The sequence below is a fragment of the Phalacrocorax carbo genome (assembly GCF_963921805.1).
Source record: "Phalacrocorax carbo chromosome W unlocalized genomic scaffold, bPhaCar2.1 SUPER_W_unloc_7, whole genome shotgun sequence".
Taxonomy (NCBI): Eukaryota; Metazoa; Chordata; class Aves; order Suliformes; family Phalacrocoracidae; genus Phalacrocorax; species Phalacrocorax carbo.
The window spans coordinates 2621-25695 of NW_026990258.1; the positions used below are offsets into that span (position 1 = coordinate 2621).

Below are 23075 nucleotides of genomic sequence, written 5' to 3' on the forward strand. Positions count from 1 at the left end.
TTTATTTCACCTGGAAGTTTGGTATGGTTTCCCATACAAAATTTCATATGGACTTATACCACTTTTAGATTTTGGTTGGACTCTAATTCTCAGAAGTGCTAATGGCAAAGCTTGTGGCCATTTCATGGACACTTCTTGACATATTTTACTAATTTGTCTCTTCAGGGTCTGATTCATTCTTTCAATCTTTCCACTTGACTGTGGTCTCCAGGGAGTATGTAAGTCCCATTTTATTCCTAAAATTCTACTTACTTGTTGAACTACTTCTGCTATAAAATGTGGTCCTCTATCTGAGGACATACCCAATGGTACCCCAAATCTCAGTATTATTTCTTTTAACAATATTTTCACCACTTCCCTTGCTTTGTTGGTGCGACATGGAAAGGCTTCAGGCCATCCGGAAAAGGTATCAACTAATACCAATAAATATCTGTATCCATTTTGTCTAGGTAACTCAGAAAAATCAATTTGCCAGTAGTCTCCTGGAGAATTGCCTTGCTTAGTTACCCCTAAAGGTGCTTTTTTCTGATGCAAAGGGTTATTTTTAAGACAAAACGGACATTTTGCTATTACAGATTTGATTATCCCTATCATTCCTATACATAATACAGAGGATTTTAGACTAGATACCATAGCATCAATTCCCCAATGTGTTTGATCATGTTTTTCTTTTGCTAGCTCTACCATGACTTGAGGGGTTACAATTACCTGCTTTTCTGGTGTTATCTACCATCCTTCTTTATTCTGTGAAGCTTTTAATTGCTCTGCTAATTGGTCATCCAATTTATTATACTTAGGTTTTAAATTTGGAATTTCCAGTTGTTTTACCGGTACCAATGCAAGAATACCTTTTTCTGTCGCCTCCTTTGCAGCTTTATCTGCCAACCGGTTACCTATATTCACAGCCGTTTGTCCAAACTGATGAGCTTTGCAATGCATTACCGCCACTTCTTTTGGTTTCTGCACCGCTTCCAGAAGCTGGAGTATTTCTTCTTTATATTTTATCAGTGATCCTTGAGCAGACAACAATCCTCTTTCTTTCCATATGGCACCATGGGCATGGATTATACCAAACGCATATTTAGAATCGGTCCATATGTTTGGTCTTTTTCCTTCCGCCTTTTTCAGGGCTTGTGTTAATGCCACTAGCTCCACTTTTTGTGCTGAAGTATTTGTCGGGAGTGTTCCGGATTCCAGTACCTCAGTGGTAGTAACAACAGCATATCCAGCCATCCGTCTCCCCTCTTGCATAAAATTGCTTCCATCCGTAAACAAATCCAGGTCAGGATTGGACAAAGGTTCATCTTTTAAATCAGGCCTGCTGGAATAAGCTTGTTCAACAGTTAGCAAGCAATCATGTTCTAAAGTGTCCATAAGATTTTCTGTTGTTAAAAACATAGCAGGATTCACTATAGCAGTGGTCTTTAATTCCACATCATCTTGTTCCAACAAGACAATTTGATATTTCAGCATTCTGCTAGGAGATAGCAAATGACTCCCCTTTTGTTCTAAAACAGCCACCACCATATGCGGGACATATACTGTAATCTTTTGTCCCATTGTTAACTTTCAGGCTTCCTGGATCAGCAATACTGTTGCCGCCACAGCCCGTAAACATCCAGGCCATCCTCTACTCACATTATCAAGTTGTTTGGAGAAGTAGCCCACAGGTCTCTTCCAGGTTCCCAGTCGTTGTGTCAGCACTCCAAGTGCTAAACCTTGTCTCTCATGGACAAACAACTCAAAAGGTTTAGTTAAATCAGGTAGGCCTAGTTCACTAATTCACTGCTTCCTTTCCAATTTGAGCCTTGCCTTTAGAAACGCTGTATCCTCCTTGGCCCCAAAAGTTCAATAGGCTAATAGTAATTTCAAAACATTTTTCCTTACTTTCTGCCGCTAGTAAGATATCAACATACTGTAACAGCACTCCTTCTTGATTCTGTCTCTTCCAGAGTTCTAATTCTTTCGCCAACTGATTCCCAAATATTGTAGGACTATTTTTAAATCCTTGAGGTAATACAGTCCATGTTAATTGAACTTTTCGTCCTGTCGTAGGACTTTCCCATTCAAAAGCAAATATATTCTGGCTGTCTTTATCTAGAGGTATGCAGAAAAAGGCATCTTTCAAGTCTAGTACGGTAAACCATTTATGTTCCTCCTTTAAGGCTGTTAGCAACGTGTATGGATTTGCTACTACTGGATATATGTCCTGTACAATTTGATTTATAGCTCTTAAATCCTGGACTATTCAGTATTCTCTACTTCCAGATTTCTTTACTGGCAATATGGGGGTATTATATTCTGATTCACATTCCACCAATAATCCATACTCTAAAAATCTTGTAATCACCCCTTCTAATCCTTTTTGGGTTTCCCATTTAATTGGGTATTGTTTTTGTCTTACCAGCCTTGCTCCTGGCTTCAAACTCACTCTTACTGGTTCTGCTAATTTAGATCATCCAGGCACTCCATCTGCCCATACTAAGGGGGTCACAGCATTTTCTACTTCTTCCGGAATCTGGAACTCTTCAAACGTATCCTGTAAAATAAAGGTTCTTGCCTCCACAACTTTTGATTCTGGTACTAATAATTTAATTTCCCCATCTTTAAAAATTATTTCAGCTTCTAATTTACTCAGTAGATCCTGTCCCAGCAGAGGCAATGGACATTCTGGCATATACAAAAATTGGTGAGTTACCCATTGTTTTCACAGTTTGAATTTTAAAGGCTTTAGAAATGGCCGATTTTCTTTTTGCCCTGTTGCACCAACAACATTTACAGATTCATGACTCAATTTTCCTTTACACATGTTTAACACCGAATACGTAGCTCCTGTATCTACTAAAAATTCTATTTCTTCATTCCCTAGCTTCAATGTAACCAGGGGTTCAGCTAGGGTTGATTCCCCCGGTCCCCTTCACACCTCTTCATCCAAGGACATCAATTTTACTGCCTGCAGTGAAGGATCTAATTTGGGACAATCTTTCTTCCAGTGCCCTCGTCCTCTGCATACTGCACATTGATCATCTGCTAATTTAAACACTCTTCTTCTATCATCCAAATTTATTCCTCGGCCTCTTCCTCTGCCCCTTGAGTTATTTCCAGCCAAAACTGCTAATAATCCGTTCCAGAGACGGCTGAACACCTGCCTGCCCATGGGAAGTAGTGAATGAATGCCTTGTTTTGCTTTGCTTCTCTGCGCAGCTTTTGCTTTACCTATTAAACTGTCTTTATCTCAAACCATGAGTCACCTCACTTCTACTCTTCCCCGTCCCACCAGGGGGGAGTGAGCGAGCGGCTGCGTGGTGCTTGGTTGCTGACTGGGGCTAAACCACGACAGTCCATTTTGGCGCTGTCGTGGTTCAGCCTCAGCTGGCAACTGAACACCACGCAGCCGCTCACCCCTCCCCCCCACCCCTGTGGGATGGGGAAGAGAATCGGATGAGCAAAAGAACTTGTGGGTTGAGATAAGCACAGTTTAATAACTACAATAGAATGATGATGGTAAATGCTTATGATAATAATGACAGTAATGTTAATATAATAAAAGGGAAAAGGAAGGAAAGGGAAAACAGGGAAAAAACGCAGAAACACGAACGATACAACCGCTCACCACCCGCCGACCGACGCTGCCCGTCCCCGAGTTGCGATTGCTCCCTCCTCCCCCGGCCAGCCCCTCCCAGGTAGCATACTGGGCATGACGTTACATGATATGGAATATCCCTTTGGTCAGTTTGAATCCACTCTCTTAGCTGTGCCCCCTCCCCTCCCAGCTTCTTGTGCACCCAGCAGAGCATGGGAGGCTAGACATGTCCTTGACTAGTACAAGTGCTAACCAGCAACAGCCCAAACATCTGTGTGTTATCTCAACAGGTTTTTTTTTCCATGCTAATTTCAAAGCACAGCACTATACCAGCTAGAGTGAAGAAAATTAACTCTATCCCAGCTAAAACCATGACAGTATCCACCCCTTATTCCATATCATTGACATCATGCTCAGGTCCCATACTATTCAGTACAAATTCAATAATCCCTATCCATCTTCTCATTCTTTAACTATATATATATATATATATATATATATATATATACAGATCTTCATTTATCATTCCACTAGTCTATGGAACACCCCTGTAGAATGCCTGTGAAATGTCCATTGAGTTCATTTAGTCCATGACGTTGGATTTCATCTCTTGTAAGGGTCCTTCAGAGAGGCGGTGTGTGTGGGGTCAGATTGTTGCATGTCAGTCCTTGTTCCATCACCGCTGCACTGGTAGTTCTTGTTCTCTCACTGCTGCACTTTGCTCAGTTCCATTGAAAGTTCATTTGCTATTATTATTAATTGGGAGATTCCCACCATGATAACATTCCATTGATGCAACCATAGTAGTGATGACATACAACATCATATTACAATTAACAGCATATTATTCAGTTCATTGGCTGTTTTCACCCAAAATTAAATCCCCCTGAGGTACACACCGAACTCCTCCATCCTCCCGCATCACCCACCAAGTGCACCCAGGTCCTCGAGCAAACGCAATCCCACGAGTGGGTTTGCCTCTGCTGGAAGCAGGAATAACCCAGACTGTCTTGCCCAGCATATTTTTTATGTGCACTACAGGGACTCTATCCCCTTCCACAGTACGTAAGGATTCTGATTGGGCAGGGCCAGATCGCCTGGCAGATCCCCTCGTGTTGACTAACCAGGTGGCCTTTGCTAAATGTGTATCCCAGTGTTTAAATGTTCCACCCCCCATTGCTCTCAGTGTCATCTTTAATAGTCCATTGTATCTTTCGATTTTCCCAGAGGCTGGTGCGTGATAGGGGATGTGATACACCCACTCAATGCCATGCTCTTTGGCCCAGGTGTCTATGAGGTTATTTCGGAAATGAGTCCCGTTGTCTGACTCAATTCTCTCTGGGGTGCCATGTCGCCACAGGACTTGTTTTTCGAGACCCAGGATAGTGTTCCAGGCAGTGGCGTGGGGGACAGGATATGTTTCCAGCCAGCCGGTGGTTGCTTCTACCATGGTGAGAACATGGCGCTTGCCTTAGCGGGTCTGTGGGAGTGTGATATAGTCAATTTGCCAGGCCTCCCCATATTTATATTTCAGCCATCGTCCCCCATACCACAGAGGCTTTACCTGCTTCGCTTGCTTGATTGCAGCACATGTTTCACATTCGTGGATAACCTGCGCAATAATGTCCATGGTCAAGTCCACCCCTCGATCACGAGCCCACCTGTATGTTGCATCTCTCCCTTGGTGGCCTGAGGTGTCAGAGGTGTCATGGGCCCACCGAGCTAGAAATAGTTCACCCTTATGTTGCCAGTCCAGATCCACCTCAGCCACTTCAATCTTGGCAGCCTGATCTACCTGCTGGTTGTTTGGATGTTCTTCAGTGGCCCGACTCTTGGGGACGTGAGCATCCACATGACGTACCTTTACAACCAGGTTCTCTACCCGGGCAGCAATATCTTGCCACAGTGCGGCAGCCCAGATGGGTTTGCCTCTGTGCTGCCAGTTGCTTTGCTTCCACTGCTGTAGCCAGCCCCACAGGGCATTTGCCACCATCCAGGAATCAGTATAGAGATAGAGCACTGGCCACTTTTCCCGTTCAGCAGTGTCTAAGGCCAGCTGGATGGCCTTTACTTCTGCAAACTGGCTCGATTCACCTTCTCCTTCAGCAGTTTCTGCTACTTGTCGTGTAGGACTCCATACAGCAGCCTTCCATCTCTGGTGCTTTCCCACAAGGCGACAGGACCCATCAGTGAACAGGGCGTATTGCTTCTCCTTTTCTGGCAGTGTGTTATACAGTGGGGCTTCTTCAGCACGTGTCACCTCCTCCTCTGGTGATATTCCAAAGTCTTTGCCTTCTGGCCAGTCCATGATCACTTCCAAGATTCCTGGGCGACTGGGGTTTCCTAATCGAGCCCGCTGGGTGATCAGTGCAACCCATTTACTCCACGTAGCATCAGTTGCATGGTGTGTAGAGGGGACGTTCCCTCTGAACATCCAGACCAGCACTGGCATTCGGGGTGCCAGGAGCAACTGTGCCTCAGTACCAACCACTTCTGAAGCAGCTCGGACCCCTTCATATGCTGCCAATATCTCTTTTTCAGTTGGAGTATAGCGGGCTTCGGACCCTCTGTATCCCTGACTCCAAAACCCTAGGGGTCGACCCCAGGTCTCCCCTGGTGCTTTCTGCCAGAGGCTCCAGGTGGGGCCATTCTCCCCGGCTGCGGTGTAGAGCACATTTTTTATATCTTGTCCTGCCCGGACTGGCCCAAGAGCTACTGCATGGACTATTTCTCATTTAATCTGTTCAAAGGCTTGTTGTTGTTCAGGGCCCCATTTGAAATCATTCTTTTTCCAGGTCACTTGATAGAGAGGGTTTACGATCAGGCTGTAGTGTGGAATATGCATTCTCCAAAAACCCACAACGCCCAAGAAAGCTTGTGTTTCCTTTTTGCTGGTTGGTGGAGACATGGCTGTTATTTTGTTGATCACATCCATGGGGATCTGACGACGCCCATCTTGCCATTTCATTCCCAAGAACTGGATTTCTCGTGCAGGTCCCTTAACTTTACTTTGTTTTATGGCGAAACCAGCTTTCAGGAGGATTTGAACTATTTCCTTTCCTTTCTCAAAAACTTCTTCTGCTGTATTGCCCCACACAATGATGTCATCAATGTATTGTAGGTGTTCGGGAGCTCCACCTTGTTCCAAAGCATTATGGATCAGCCCATGGCAAATGGTGGGACTGTGTTTCCACCCCTGGGGCAGTCGATTCCAGGTGTACTGGACCCCCCTCCAAGTAAAAGCAAACTGTGGCCTGCACTCTGCTGCCAGAGGGATTGAGAAGAATGCATTAGCGATATCAATTGTGGCATACCACTTGGCCGCCTTGGACTCCAGTTCATATTGAAGTTCTAGCATGTCTGGCACAGCAGCACTCAACGGTGGAGTGACTTCGTTCAGGCCACGGTAGTCTACTGTTAGCCTCCACTCTCCATTAGACTTCCGGACTGGCCATATGGGACTGTTAAAGGGTGAGTGGGTCTTACTGATGACTCCTTGGCTCTCCAGTCGACGAATGAGCCCGTGGATGGGGATCAGAGAGTCTCTGTTGGTGCGATATTGCCGCCGGTGCACTGTTGTGGTGGCGATCGGCACCTGTTGTTCTTTGACCTTCAGCAACCCCACAACAGAAGGGTCCGTCGAGAGACCGGGCAAGGTAGACAGCTGTTTAATTTCCGCCGTCTCCAAGGCGGCTACACCAAAAGCCCACTTGTAACCTTTTGGGTCCTTGAAATACCCTCTCCTGAGATAGTCTATGCCAAGGATGCACGGAGCCTCTGGGCCAGTCACAATAGGGTGCTTTTGCCACTCATTGCCAGTGAGGCTCACTTCAGCCTCCAATACAGTTAGCTCTTGGGATCCCCCTGTCACTCCAGCAATGCTGATGGGTTCTGCCCCTATATAGTTTGATGGCATTAAGGTGCACTGTGCGCCGGTGTCCACTAAAGCTCTATATTCCTGTGGGTCAGACGTGCCAGGCCATCGGATCCACACAGTCCAGTAAACCCGGTTATCCCTTTCCTCCACCTGGCTGGAGGCAGGGCCCCCCTAGTCCTGATCATAGTATTCATCACTCACTTCCGGTAGATACGAATCACAGGTGTCTCTGTTAAGGTCAGTCAGGCCATCAGCACTTCTGCTCCTCTGTCTGGAGAATTGCTTACGGGAAACTGGGGCAGCAGCTCTCCTGGAGAAACTCCCCTGAGTAATTGTTCTCCCTTGCAGCTCACGTACCCGTGCCTCTAAGGCTGAGGTAGGTTTTCCATCCCACTTCTTCATGTCCTCTCCATGATCACGCAGGTAAAACCATAGGGTGCCCCGTCGTGTGTATCCCTTCTCTTGAGCCAAGGGACGATTACTCCTAATGGCTGAGATACTGGTCCGTACTGGTGGGGAGTAGGACATATCTTCTTTGAGTTGCTGGAACTCTCGGGACAGTTTCTCAACAGCAGAGACGAGCGAGGAAGAGAGATTCGCTTCATATTCCTAGAGTCTATCAATCAACTCAGCCACCGTTGGTGTCTCGTCATCTTTCCAGGACATTACTGCCAATGAGTTTGCATACGAGGATGGTGCGCTCCGTACAAACTTCCACCACATGGGTCTTGTGCACTCAGCTTCATCTGGGTCTTTGGAGGACCGTTGATCGTCCAGGTCACCATAAACCACCTCAAGCACAGCTAATTCCCTTAGATGCTGAATGCCTTTCTCCATGGTCGTCCATTTTCCTAGGCGAAATACAATATCTTCTTTGAAGGGATACCTCTCTCTCACCGCGGCCAGGAGCCGCCTCCAGAGGCTGAGGGCTTGTGTTCCTTTTCCAATTGCTTTATCAATGCCCCCTTCCCTAGAGAGGGATCCCAGTTGTTTGGCTTCCTTCCCCTCTAATTCCAAACTACTGGCCCCATTATCCCAGCATCGGAGCAGCCAGGTGATAACGTGCTCACCTGAATGACGCCCAAAATCTTTCCGTATATCCCGCAACTCACTCAAGGATAGGGATCGGGTAGTTTCCGTTTCTTGTACACATTCTTCCTCTTCCTCCTCTTCTCGTGATGGCCCTGGTTCATCGTAATCTCTTTCTAAACGAGTTGACTTTCTCTTCCATGATTTCTTCTTGCGTATAGGGGCAACTGATACTGGCACAGGTTGGTCCTCTGGTTCAGCTGCAACGCTTGGCACTGGGGTTTGAGTAGCTGCAGTGCCTGTCATGGGGGTTTGAGTGGCCGCCGTGCTCATCACCGGGGTTGGAGCAGCTGCAGTGTCTGTCGCGACGGGTTGGGTAGCCGCAGTGCTTGTCACCGGGGTTGGAGTAGCTGCAGTCTCTGTCGCGGCGGGTTGGGTGGCCACAGTGCTTGTCGCTGGGGTTGGAGTAGCTGCAGTGTCTGTCGTGGGGGTTTGGGTGGCCGCAGTGCTTGTCACAGGGGTTGGAGTAGCTCCCTTCTCTTTCCCTTGGGGGTACTGAATGGTGTTAAAAAGGGCTCGATAGGCATAAGCCAGACCCCAGCACATGGCAGTGATCTGTATCTCTCTGGAATTGCCAGGGTGACAACATACTTCCTCCAAATGTTCTACTAATTTTTCAGGATTCTGCACTTGTTCAGGGGTGAAGTCCCACACCACAGGGGGTGCCCACCATCTTAGGCATTTGCCCATACTATCCCACATACCCTGCCACGCATAGCTATCGAGCCTTGGGACAGATTATATTCTTAACTTGCTTACTAACCTTAGACAGATCTGATACCACCTGCCAAACCAATATCAACAGATGTATCTTAACTACACAAGGATGTTCAAGATACTGAAAAGTTGTTGTAATGAAGGAGGAGACATTACATAAGATAGTAGCTACGGTACCATTCTGTATTTCCTCCATAAAAAACTCCTCAGAGGAGGAGGTATAATTGCTAATTGCCTCCATGAGGTGGTAGCTGTAGTACAGTAATGGCTTCCATGCACAACCTAAATAACTGATAACAGTCAAGGCCAGTGTTTTAATAACAAGTCTCCTAGGCAAAATATCTCTAATCACTGCAGAGCACAGCCAACTGCCAAAACCAACAGCAAGTTTTAACATGTACTTTACAATCAGCATGGTAAAGACTGGACAAACTAATACTGCGAGCAGATTAATCAATGCTGTGACCAGCAACTGTTATTATCTCAAACCCTTCATCGCCCCACGTTGGGCGCCAAAAATAGACTGTCGTGGTTCAGCCTCAGCTGGCAACTGAACACCACGCAGCCGCCCGCTCACCCCCCCCACCCCTGTGGGATGGGGAAGAGAATCGGACGAGCAAAAGAACTTGTGGGTTGAGATAAGCACAGTTTAATAACTACAATAGAATGATGATGATAAATGATTATGATAATAATGACAGTAATGTTAATATAATAAAAGGGAAAAGGAAGGAAAGGGAAAACAGGGAGAAAAAACGCAGAAACACGAACGATACAACCGCTCACCACCCGCCGACCGACGCTGCCCGTCCCCGAGCTGCGATTGCGCCCTCCCTCCCCCGGCCAGCCCCTCCCAGGTAGCATACTGGGCATGACGTTACATGATATGGAATATCCCTTTGGTCAGTTTGAATCTGCTCCCTTAGCTGTGCCCCCTCCCCTCCCAGCTTCTTGTGCACCCAGCAGAGCATGGGAGGCTAGACATGTCCTTGACTAGTATAAGCGCTGCCCAGCAACAGCCAAAACATCTGTGTGTTATCTCAACAGGTTTTTTTCCATGCTAATTTCAAAGCACAGCACTATACCAGCTAGAGTGAAGAAAATTAACTCTATCCCAGCTGAAACCATGAGAGAGACCAAAGCCATGGACTAAATGATACCCGTGTATTTTATCAAAGGATGGGAAGAAGTGGGTGGAGGTTAGTGTAGTTGCATTGGATAGTGTGGAAACTGAGCATGATGTAAATGGTATGGAATAAGGGGTGGATACTGTCCTGGTTTCAGTTGGGGTAGAGTTAAATTTCTTCGTAGTAGCTAGTATGGGACTATGTTTTGGATTTTTGCTGGCAACAGTGGTGATAATGTGGAGATATTTTGGCTGTTGCTAAGTCGCGCTTACACTGGTCAAGGACTTTTTCAGCTCCCTGTGCTCTGCCGGGTGCACAAGAAGCTGGGAGGGGACACAGCTGGGACAGCTGACCCAAGCTGACCAGTGGGATATCCCATACCATATTACGTCATGATCAGTATATAAGCTGGGGAAGAAGAAGGAAGGGGGGGACATTGGGAGTGATGGTGGCTGTCTTCCCAAGTAACCACTACGCGTGATGGAGCACTGCTTTCCTGGAGATAGCTGAACACCTGCCTGCCCATGGGAAGTAGTGAATGAATTCCTTGTTTTGCTTTGCTTCTGTGCGCAGCTTTTGCTTTACCTATTAAACTGTCTTTATCTCAAACCATGAGTCACCTCACTTCTACTCTTCCGATTCTCTCCCCCGTCCCACCAGGGGGGAGTGAGCGAGCGGCTGCATGGTGCTTGGTTGCTGGCTAAACCACGACATGCTGTTTTGCAAACGGAAAGGAAAATGGGATGAAATGGCTTATGTGGATTTATTCTTTACACTGCGAAACCATCCAGAATGACATAAACAGTGTGGAATATATCCACATGAAAGTTCAAAAAGTATAACAATGTTGGCTTTAAAAAGAGATGAGAATTGGGGAAGTTCCAATAGTGATTTGGAGAAAAAGTCTTTGAAGGGAAAAGCAGAAGAAGAAGAAATAGACTTATTAGTTGCACCCTGGTGAAAATGGGGAGATCTGGAAGAGGGTGCTTCTGCTCCTCCCTTGGAGGAGGGAGCAAGGGGGTTTAGTCCAATTACGGATGAACTCGAGGGAGAACAGGAGGAGCTGGGCCCGCGTTTCTACAAGCCCATCTTCGAGAGGCTGTAGGAAATGATGGCCCAGTAGTGGTAAGGGTCCCTTTCTCAATTACTGATTTAAGGTCATGGAAAGAAACTGCAGGTATCTATCAGGAGGGCCCTGAAAGGGTAGAAAAAGTAGTTGAAACAATAGTTAGAACACAAGATCCTGATTGGAATGATCTACAAGTAATATTGGACACTCTATTGGATGATACTGAGAAAAAGATGGCAATACATACTGCTAGGAATCAAGTGGAGGGAGCACATGCAAGCGGAGATTTGCAAGGAACGATTGATCAAAATTTTCCATCCACCAATCCTGGGTGGGATCCGAACCAACCAGGAGGAAGGGCAATGTTAACTCGGTATCAAAAGTGGATTCTATTTGGAGTAAGGCATGCTATGCCAAAAGCTATAAACTGGTCAAAACTTTAAGAGGTAAGGCAAGAATTAAATTAGTCTCCTTCAGCCTTTATGGAAAGACTGAAGGTGACTGCCAGAAAATATACTAATTTGGATCCAGAAAAGCCAGAAGAAGCTGCACAATTGGCCTCTATATTTATGGGCCAATCGGCCCCAGATATTAGGAAGAAATTACAGAAACTGGAAGGAGCTGAGTCCAGAGATCTGGGAAAAATGCTTGAAATAGCCTGGACAGTGTACAAAAATAGGGAAAAAGACAAGGAAATGAGACAAGCCCAAAGGGATGGAAAATTATTAGCAGTTTTGGCTGGAAATAACTCAAGGGGCAGAGGAAGAGGCCGAGGAATAAATTTGGATGATAGAAGAAGAGTGTTTAAATTAGCAGATGATCAATGTGCAGTATGCAGAGGACGAGGGCACTGGAAGAAAGATTGTCCCAAATTAGATCCTTCACTGCAGGCAGTAAAATTGATGTCCTTGGATGAAGAGGTGTGAAGGGGACCGGGGGAATCAACCCTAGCTGAACCCCTGGTTACATTGAAGCTAGGGAATGAAGAAATAGAATTTTTAGTAGATACAGGAGCTACGTATTCGGTGTTAAACATGTGTAAAGGAAAATTGAGTCATGAATCTGTAAATGTTGTTGGTGCAACAGGGCAAAAAGAAAATCGGCCATTTCTAAAGCCTTTAAAATTCAAACTGTGAAAACAATGGGTAACTCACCAATTTTTGTATATGCCAGAATGTCCATTGCCTCTGCTGGGACAGGATCTACTGAGTAAATTAGAAGCTGAAATAATTTTTAAAGATGGGGAAATTAAATTATTAGTACCAGAATCAAAAGTTGTGGAGGCAAGAACCTTTATTTTACAGGATACGTTTGAAGAGTTCCAGATTCCGGAAGAAGTAGAAAATGCTGTGACCCCCTTAGTATGGGCAGATGGAGTGCCTGGATGATCTAAATTAGCAGAACCAGTAAGAGTGAGTTTGAAGCCAGGAGCAAGGCTGGTAAGACAAAAACAATACCCAATTAAATGGGAAACCCAAAAAGGATTAGAAGGGGTGATTACAAGATTTTTAGAGTATGGATTATTGGTGGAATGTGAATCAGAATATAATACCCCCATATTGCCAGTAAAGAAATCTGGAAGTAGAGAATACTGAATAGTCCAGGATTTAAGAGCTATAAATCAAATTGTACAGGACATATATCCAGTAGTAGCAAATCCATACACGTTGCTAACAGCCTTAAAGGAGGAACATAAATGGTTTACCGTACTAGACTTGAAAGATGCCTTTTTCTGCATACCTCTAGATAAAGACAGCCAGAATATATTTGCTTTTGAATGGGAAAGTCCTACGACAGGACGAAAAGTTCAATTAACATGGACTGTATTACCTCAAGGATTTAAAAATAGTCCTACAATATTTGGGAATCAGTTGGCGAAAGAATTAGAACTCTGGAAGAGACAGAATCAAGAAGGAGTGCTGTTACAGTATGTTGATATCTTACTAGCGGCAGAAAGTAAGGAAAAATGTTTTGAAATTACTATTAGCCTATTGAACTTTTGGGGCCAAGGAGGATACAGCGTTTCTAAAGGCAAGGCTCAAATTGGAAAGGAAGCAGTGAATTAGTGAACTAGGCCTACCTGATTTAACTAAACCTTTTGAGTTGTTTGTCCATGAGAGACAAGGTTTAGCACTTGGAGTGCTGACACAACGACTGGGAACCTGGAAGAGACCTGTGGGCTACTTCTCCAAACAACTTGATAATGTGAGTAGAGGATGGCCTGGATGTTTACGGGCTGTGGCGGCAACAGTATTGCTGATCCAGGAAGCCTGAAAGTTAACAATGGGACAAAAGATTACAGTATATGTCCCGCATATGGTGGTGGCTGTTTTAGAACAAAAGGGGAGTCATTTGCTATCTCCTAGCAGAATGCTGAAATATCAAATTGTCTTGTTGGAACAAGATGATGTGGAATTAAAGACCACTGCTATAGTGAATCCTGCTATGTTTTTAACAACAGAAAATCTTATGGACACTTTAGAACATGATTGCTTGCTAACTGTTGAACAAGCTTATTCCAGCAGGCCTGATTTAAAAGATGAACCTTTGTCCAATCCTGACCTGGATTTGTTTACGGATGGAAGCAATTTTATGCAAGAGGGGAGACGGATGGCTGGATATGCTGTTGTTACTACCACTGAGGTACTGGAATCCGGAACACTCCCGACAAATACTTCAGCACAAAAAGTGGAGCTAGTGGCATTAACACAAGCCCTGAAAAAGGCGGAAGGAAAAAGACCAAACATATGGACCGATTCTAAATATGCGTTTGGTATAATCCATGCCCATGGTGCCATATGGAAAGAAAGAGGATTGTTGTCTGCTCAAGGATCACTGATAAAATATAAAGAAGAAATACTCCAGCTTCTGGAAGCGGTGCAGAAACCAAAAGAAGTGGCGGTAATGCATTGCAAAGCTCATCAGTTTGGACAAACGGCTGTGAATATAGGTAACCGGTTGGCAGATAAAGCTGCAAAGGAGGCGACAGAAAAAGGTATTCTTGCATTGGTACCGGTAAAACAACTGGAAATTCCAAATTTAAAACCTAAGTATAATAAATTGGATGACCAATTAGCAGAGCAATTAAAAGCTTCACAGAATAAAGAAGGATGGTAGATAACACCAGAAAAGCAGGTAATTGTAACCCCTCAAGTCATGGTAGAGCTAGCAAAAGAAAAACATGATCAAACACATTGGGGAATTGATGCTATGGTATCTAGTCTAAAATCCTCTGTATTATGTATAGGAATGATAGGGATAATCAAATCTGTAATAGCAAAATGTCCGTTTTGTCTTAAAAATAACCCTTTGCATCAGAAAAAAGCACCTTTAGGGGTAACTAAGCAAGGCAATTCTCCAGGAGACTACTGGCAAATTGATTTTTCTGAGTTACCTAGACAAAATGGATACAGATATTTATTGGTATTAGTTGATACCTTTTCCGGATGGCCTGAAGCCTTTCCATGTCGCACCAACAAAGCAAGGGAAGTGGTGAAAATATTGTTAAAAGAAATAATACTGAGATTTGGGGTACCATTGGGTATGTCCTCAGATAGAGGACCACATTTTATAGCAGAAGTAGTTCAACAAGTAAGTAGAATTTTAGGAATAAAATGGGACTTACATACTCCCTGGAGACCACAGTCAAGTGGAAAGATTGAAAGAATGAATCAGACCCTGAAGAGACAAATTAGTAAAATATGTCAAGAAGTGTCCATGAAATGGCCACAAGCTTTGCCATTAGCACTTCTGAGAATTAGAGTCCAACCAAAATCTAAAAGTGGTATAAGTCCATATGAAATTTTGTATGGGAAACCATACCAAACTTCCAGGTGAAATAAAAGCTGCAGGGGAAACAGATTTAAAATTGTATTTGATTTCTCTAGGAAAGACTCTTGATGCTCTCCGAAAATGTATTGTGCTGACCAGGTCACTTGCCTTGGACATACCAGTTCACCAATATCAACTGGGTGACCTTGTATACATAAAAACTTGGAACTCTGAGCCTTTACAAGAGAAGTGGAAAGGACCTTTTCAAGTGTTATTAACAACTTACACTGCAATCAAGGTAGAAGGAATTGAACCTTGGATACACTATACGCAAGTAAAGGGAGCACCATCATGGAAAGTTGTAAATAGGGACCCTGAGACTGCTAAATTGACTTTAAAATATGTATAAGCTCTATTATGCATGGATGTTTATCTTGGTGTGGAGGTTTTGGTACAGAAAGAGAGGAAGCAGATGTAGAATTGATAGAGAAGGAAATTACTGTTATCGGATAACAGGGAGATGGATTCTGATCATGATGATGGTCAAAACTGTAGATACAAAGGATTCCACAATCCCAACTGCAGAACAAATGGTCAAGGTCCCACAGAAAATCCCAGAAGAAAATTTGATGATTGGATTGATAAAAGAGTTTGCTAATTTGCAAAATGTAACCCAAATTACTGCATGTCTTCCCATTCCAAGAGCTGTAGGTGAATCAATTCCATGGGGAATTTTGACAACAAATTTGAATAAGACAAAGTCTGATAATGACAGTATGTACTGCGAACAAGTTCCCAAAATTGAATGGGTAGATAAAATAACACCCACACCAAAGCAAAAATCTGTAAGGAATAAAGAAGAGTGTGATAAGTTACGAATAAAATCCAACGTTCACCCTCAGTATAAGCCAAATGGTTATTATAACCCTTGGAGACCCAGACCAGGTGGAGTCTGTCTCTGTCTTGAGCCAATTAAAACAAATGTTAGCCAGACAATAATGGAATGGAAGTGTAGGAAAGATAATCGGACCAAACAGAAAGAAGAAACATGGGAATCAATTTGGTCAGTGGCCATTCTATCCCGATTCCAATATATGGCAAATGCCTCTTGGTGTTTTGCTTGGGATGGGGTGACCCTCAAAAATTCTCTAGCAGTAAAAGACAAAGAGACTACATCTCGAGAAAAAGAAATCACGGTACCCTGGTGGAGTTGTGAGAAGATACACAATTGTAGTACAGTTGATAGGACAGTTCAAGATATTCCACCTTTGGCAGCAGCATTAAAATATGGCTGCTTGTGTAGAGGGTTGAAAAACCATTTAAATCTAACTGACATATATGAACCTAAGAAAGGAACAACAGTAAGTTGTGAAAAATCTGCAATTCCTAGTCCAGGACTTCTGATCACTATGCTGGTTTTGTCAGTAGGACTCTCAATGACTTGCTCTCATCTCACCTTCTGCTGCCCTGTGCTTAAACAAAATGAGCCGGAAATTATGTTGTACTGCAGCAATCACAGGTTTTATAATGAGGGTGTGTTCCAGTCCCAGGTTGCTTTCCAAGTTTCCAGCTTTCTGATGCTCTATGCTAATCAGTGACAGGATGTCTCAAGGGGTTATAGAAGCCTGGGCTTGCACAGCAACACAGAAGGAAAACGTCTGTCTTGTGCAGCATAAAAGGCTATGGAAACTCTGTCTTTGTTACTTAAGATTATTTCAGAATCAGTCCTACTTGAAAGTATCTTATTGCAAAAAGACAACAGAGCATTCAGCTGCTCATTTTCTAAGCAGTATTGCTGGGTTTGATATCACTATGGGTCACATTCTGCCCTTACCTACTTACACAACCACTCATTTCAGGTTTAATGAAAAGCTCAGTGTGGAATTTAATCAGACTTTCTTTTTCCCCTCCCCTCTCTCCCCTTCCCTTCCCAGGAGGAACTGCAGGTCAGAAAGGTGCCCTGTGGGGGAAGAAGTCATACTATAGGAGCCAGGTCTAGTCTTTCCCTTACAGCATGGATCATTGGGACTGCAGCATGTTTTCTGCTTGAAGCCTTGTGCTCTGATTTCCCAGTGATCATGCTATAAACCCCTCCCTCTTTGGAAAGGAGAACAAGATAATGTTCCTGAAATGCCCTGCAAGCATGTCTCCTTAGGGAAGGAGATGACCCTGTCCCAGATAAAAACATTACATTGGTAGTGTTCACTTGAGTTACTTAACTTTTCGTTACCTAAATCTGAGGGGCATAACATTTAGCATAAACATCGCACTATCTGCTTTCCCTGTGAACCCTTCGCTAAGTATCTCCATATTTATTCTTGTTTATGCTTCACTCAGACAGTAAGCTTGATGTCTTCCCTTCCAGGAAGCAAGCAGATAAAATTCAATTTGAAATAACAGTTCCCAGAAGTTTCATTTACTTCAGTAATTGCTGCTCAGGGAAAGAGAAAAAAAAAGTCCCTAAATCCCCATAGTTTGCTGATAGTTCCTCTTTGCAGCTGACATTGTATTTACTAATATATTTTAATTCAAGCATGAAAAATTAGTAAATACCAATAACTTTGTCATCCAGAGTGCTGAAAAAGGAAATAATGGAGCAGTTAAACAACACATTGGAACAGGCTCATTAAACAAATATAGCCACCATTTTATTTGCAGCAGCAGCTTCATTAAAACCAGGTTGAGTATCAGGCAGAGGGAGAGGAAGAAAAGGGAGGGAGGCTGGGAAAGTGAGAAAGGGAATGCAGTAATATTTTGCAGGACATTTTCCAGCATGGGAAAGAACAAGGTACGAAAATATGTTTGTTTATATTCTGTCAGAGAGCCAGTGCCAGCAGTGGACTATGTTGAATTCCCCTCACATGATCAAGGACCTTCTCAGTTCACAGTTAAGTAACTATAAGGGAAATAAATCATCTTAATTCAGCAACAGAGTAACTCCTGCAAAGTGCTGAGTGGACAGTATGATATTGTGCTCCAACCTACATGGGATTAGAGGTGTTCCTGCAGGATCTACCTGTAAGTCTCCAAAAGCCATAGGAACTAGTCAACTGCTCACCTCAGGCATTTACCTAAGCACATTAGCAAACTGGGAAGGAATGTGGCCAGACACAGCCCCTGTGCCAGAGGTAAGAACCAGCATCCTTTTTTAAGCTAGCACAGCGTGCTCAGTTTTCTTAATGGATCCTAGGATTTTCAATGAAGTGTTTATTATCCTCGAGCTGTAAGTAACTAGCTATTTGGACAGGTTGTTTGCTCATTTCAAAGCTCTCTTGTTTTCCTGCTTGAAGTAAGTGGCATTTATAACAGGAGAGATCAGGTGGCTAAAAGTTCTCTAGGCTAAGAATATCCCCTGTCTGAATCTGCAAGCAGATTTCTTGAAATTACTAGATTCTCGTGGGGGATCTATTTTTGCCAGAAACAACAAATCTGCCTTAGTCTGAGCCTTTCGAGCTCACTCAAGTAAATATCTCACTGTCTTCATAGGTTATTGTGCCCAAATCATGTTTGCAGCCACAGTTCCCCCACAGTGAAGATCTTCCACTGCATCTCTAGCCAGTCTGTGAAAATCCAGTTCCTGTCACCAAGCTGTTTATTAGTTTCATATCATCTGATGTGGGAACTGGATGCCACAAAGTAACCCCATCCCTCCCTTTCTAGTCTATACAGGATTCACACATGCAACATTTAATGTTAATTTGAAGTAAGAAATCTCTGCCATACATAGGCTGGAACAATTTTCATTTCAGAGAGTAATTATTCAGCCAGCATAAAAGCCAAATGTAAAAAGGGATGGCTTGGTAAGCAGGCTCAGCAGGGCAGCAGCACTCTGCACTGATACCTGAATGCTGGTGGGAGCACCCTCAAAACAGGCAGGTGCTGATTATGGCATGCATGACAGAGGTGGAAGATGCATTTTTACAGTAGCAATAGCAGTCATGCATTGGTGTCTTTGAAATGCTTTCTGAACATTAAGGATTAATTCAGGCCTTTCTGATCCCTTCCTCTGTGACCTCTGAAAATGGGCAAAGCAAAATGCAAATAGGGCAACAAAACCAAAGCATGAGGCAGAGACAGGGAGTTACTGCAGTGTAACCCTCATCATCACCACAGAAAGTGCCTCTGGGGTTACCTTGACACATTCAGGGCTAGCAGGATATATGGAGGTCTTCTGAGCAAAGGGAGCAGCCACATACATAACTCTGGTGTACTTCCTGGGGAGGTCTATGGTTCCGGCAGCACATCCTCTCACCCTAGGGGGACAGGAAACCTGGTTTCAGAATTAAATGCTAAAAAACCATAAACGATACATCCATGAGAATCAGCCTTACCCCAAGCACTCAACTGTTTTGCATCCCACAGCTCTCTAGATGGGAGATCCTATGTCTTTTCAGTGTTTCAAAATACATCCCAAAGGTGTTTTTTGTGGGACTTTAATCTTACTCGAATATGTTCCCATCTCTCAATTGACTAGTAGTTGTGATTGTGCACAAAGGAACTCCAGTCAAAGGAACTCCAGTTCTCGTTAGAGTTCCCTCCGGGATTTCCCTTTCCTTGGAAATCCCCCTCTGGGATTCTAGCCCCCTGCTAGATATCCCTTACCCTTGGGCCCCACTCCACAGGCTTTCACCTAGCAGAGACTTACCAAACGAGGTACCTCTTAGCCCCAACCCTGCGTAGCTTTCGCTGCGCCTTATGGGCAGGCTTGTGGGTCTCCAACCCACTATACTTAAATTCCTTAAAAAGAATGACTTATTTACCTCAGTCCAGGGGATCTTGCTCAGAATTCTCCGGTCCGGGGATCGGAAGCTCTCCCCGAGAATACCTCGGTGCCGGCTGGAGGTCCCACGATCCCACGGATCCGTTGAGATTCAAAAGCAGGGTCCCATCTGGGTCGCCAAAACTGTTACCGAAAAACACGGTAAAACAACTCTTTAACACCAATTTAGTATTAAAGAGCAGGCATTCTTTATTCATGGCGCCGGATGCACGGGGGATCGCTCCTCCTAACGTGCATACCTTACATCACTCTTCTCACACAATTTATAGATCAAAAATTTACATATTCATTATTGTCTTTTTGCTGATTGGTACAAACTTGCTCACTCCATATGTAAATTACTGCGCAGACTCAGTTGTCCTCCTCCATTGTTCTCTTTTGAGTAGGTGGTATTACTTGGGTCGGTGGCCCGTGAGTCGGTGGTCGCGATCTCCCCTGCCGGAATTACCTTTTACCTACTGGGCTCTCAGTCTTGGCAATCCTGGCCAGTTTTCTCAGTCCACTACATGAAACCACACTTTATCATTCTCTTTGACAGAAATGCATTCCTCTACTGACAAAACACATTGTCTATATAAATGATCACCTAGATACTAAAACACAAGTTGTTTTGGTCACAACGCAGATCAACGGATACACTGATTCGTACACTCCATGTTCTCATATAACAACATTTCTAGCTGATTTGGTTACATTTTATTGCTTTTTGGTCACAGTATGTCTGCGTTTATACGTTCCATCTCCTGAACATCCCTCTTGATTATCACATATGGAATCATGGGATCAAAATATCTACCTTGTTTTAAATTGAATTTTGATGAATTTGTGGGCAGGCAATGTTACATGGCTGTTCATCCACTTCAGAGATAAAATCTCTAGATTTCAGTTCCTGCTTCAAGCTATGTTTGTGTGTTTGCATTAATTGACTGATATAAATATGTAAGTGTACATTGGAGTAGAGGCCAAAACACAGCTGTGTATCTAAATCACAAAACAACAGAATGCTATTTTTATCTCAGAATCTTAAATTGTTTTCCACTTAGCAATACAATTTTAAGCAAAGGAAAAGACCATAGTGTCTCCATATGGCCCCATCCTGAGAGCTTTTTACAGGGCCAACTCTCTCCTCCAGGGCAGGTGCATCCTGTGCAACTGTGTAATGTAAGGTACTTTCCTTCTGCTTTATCCAAGAATCAGTCAAAGGGCGAGCAGCACCCTTTTGCTGGCAAAATGAATGTGGCAGAACAGCAGCCATTTACAAATATCTGTCTCTTCCAGAGAGAGCAGGGTACTTTGTGACCAGACAGGCAGTCACCGCTGGATTACCCTGTGATGAGTTCTTGCAGGAAGCCTGGGAGTGGAAAGTTACACATTGACTGAAATTTCATTTGAATATTATTTGAATAGTTTTGAATACTGTAGAAACTGGTAGAAATTTTGTGCTGTTCATAGATATAATGAATGTATTCAGCTGTCTTAGGTACTCGTTACAAAATGTAGATTTGTATGTATTAATAATAATTCTTTTGAAGTAGTCATCAAAAACAGTAGACATGAACTCTGTAGGGAGATTAAAGTGACTTAAGTTTCTAAGTCTGTAGGATCAGGGCTTCAGATATGTAGAGGAGAGGAAAAAAATAGTTTGAATGGGCAGCAGGTGCATCTATGTGACTGATACACACTGAAACTATGGCTACACTGGTTACCAGGCTCAGGCAGATCTTGTGTACGTTTGTACAGGCACATGCATGCCATGTGCATGCGGCACAACAAACACTGTACTGGTTGTCAAGTTTCATTCATGCATAAAACAGGTTTGCAGGGAAATTATACTGTAAATTATAATGAATAGGTTAGTACATATAATACTTTAAATATTATTAAATAAACTGAATAAAGTCCCAGAGAGAACGAGAAGACATTTAAAAGGTTTGTAAAAAATGCTATTAAGAGAGGCTGAGGGAATTGGGTTTGTTTAAGGTGCAAGAAAGACGACTGCAAAACAGCCACAGTCTATCCATATAGCAAGGCAATTATAAAAAAGGAAGGTGATCAATAGTTTTCTGTTCTGTATGGGAAAGGAGCAAGAAAAAAAAAATCATCTTTTGTTGCAGAGAAGGCTTGAATCAAATAGTAGGAGGTACCTCTAACTGGAGTGAAAACACTGGATGTGGTCAACTGCAGATTTTCACAGCCATGTCAGTTTTCGAGAGCAGGTTGGACAAACATCTGTCAAAGATAATGTTGGTTCTACCTGATCTTGCCTCTGCACAGGCACTTAGGCTGTACAGATCTCTCTGAAGCCCCCATTGCTGTGATACAAGTCTAGCCTGAGCTTAGTAGAATGTGAGGACATGGCAAAAATCAGAAGGGAGTGAGATGTGGGGAGTAAATGAAATGGGATAAAATGCAGTGTGGATTCACTAGATGTAGATCAAGCCAAACCTGCTGTATCATTTTCTTTCTAAATATAACTAATTTTCTTGACAAAAACAATTTACTAGGTCTCATTTATTTGTTATTCAGTCTAGTGTTTGGTATGATGTTTTGAAAAAAATTATTAACTGAACTGAAAAAGATGGGTTTGTACAGAACTGCTCAGGACTTTGAGGAACTGGTTAAAAGAAAGAGAAGAGTAACATTGAAGAGAGGGTTACTAGTAAAGTTCTTCACTTGAGACAAGTCTTAATAATTCTATTAATGACTGATATAAAAATAAGTCAGGTACTGCTTAAATGCAATGACATTCATTTGTGCAAAGTGCAAAGTCATTGCACTTAAGGACTAATAACAAGAATTTTTGCTATAAACTGGGAGATAATTATTTGAAAATGTTTAAAGGATGACTGCATATATAGAGAATGAGATGGTAGTAAAGCAGTAAATGAGATTTTGGGATGTGTCAGTGAGGTATTTGGTAACTATTGGGAAGAATTAATGTTTTTGTGCATCCTTAACTTCATCTGAAATACCATTAGCAATTCTGATCACTTATATGCAAGAAGAGTAAGGGCTCAAGTGCAGAAGAGGACTGCAAAAGATTTACTTTTAGTCCATCAGAA

At 43.3% G+C, this 23075-nt stretch overlaps 2 protein-coding genes across 2 annotated transcripts; one reads left to right on the forward strand and one right to left on the reverse strand.

The window, feature by feature from the left end:
- Positions 1 to 726: 726 nt before the first annotated feature.
- On the reverse strand, positions 727 to 1779 carry LOC135310902 (uncharacterized; the record flags this gene model as incomplete). Its single annotated transcript, XM_064440019.1, is given in 1 exon segment — positions 727 to 1779. A coding segment is annotated over 1 exon segment (1053 nt), but the record flags the coding sequence as incomplete, so codon positions are not given.
- Positions 1780 to 13526: 11747 nt separating this feature from the next.
- LOC135310903 (uncharacterized) lies at positions 13527 to 14579 on the forward strand (the record flags this gene model as incomplete). Its single annotated transcript, XM_064440020.1, is given in 1 exon segment — positions 13527 to 14579. A coding segment is annotated over 1 exon segment (1053 nt), but the record flags the coding sequence as incomplete, so codon positions are not given.
- Between the last annotated feature and the right edge of the window lie 8496 nt (positions 14580 to 23075).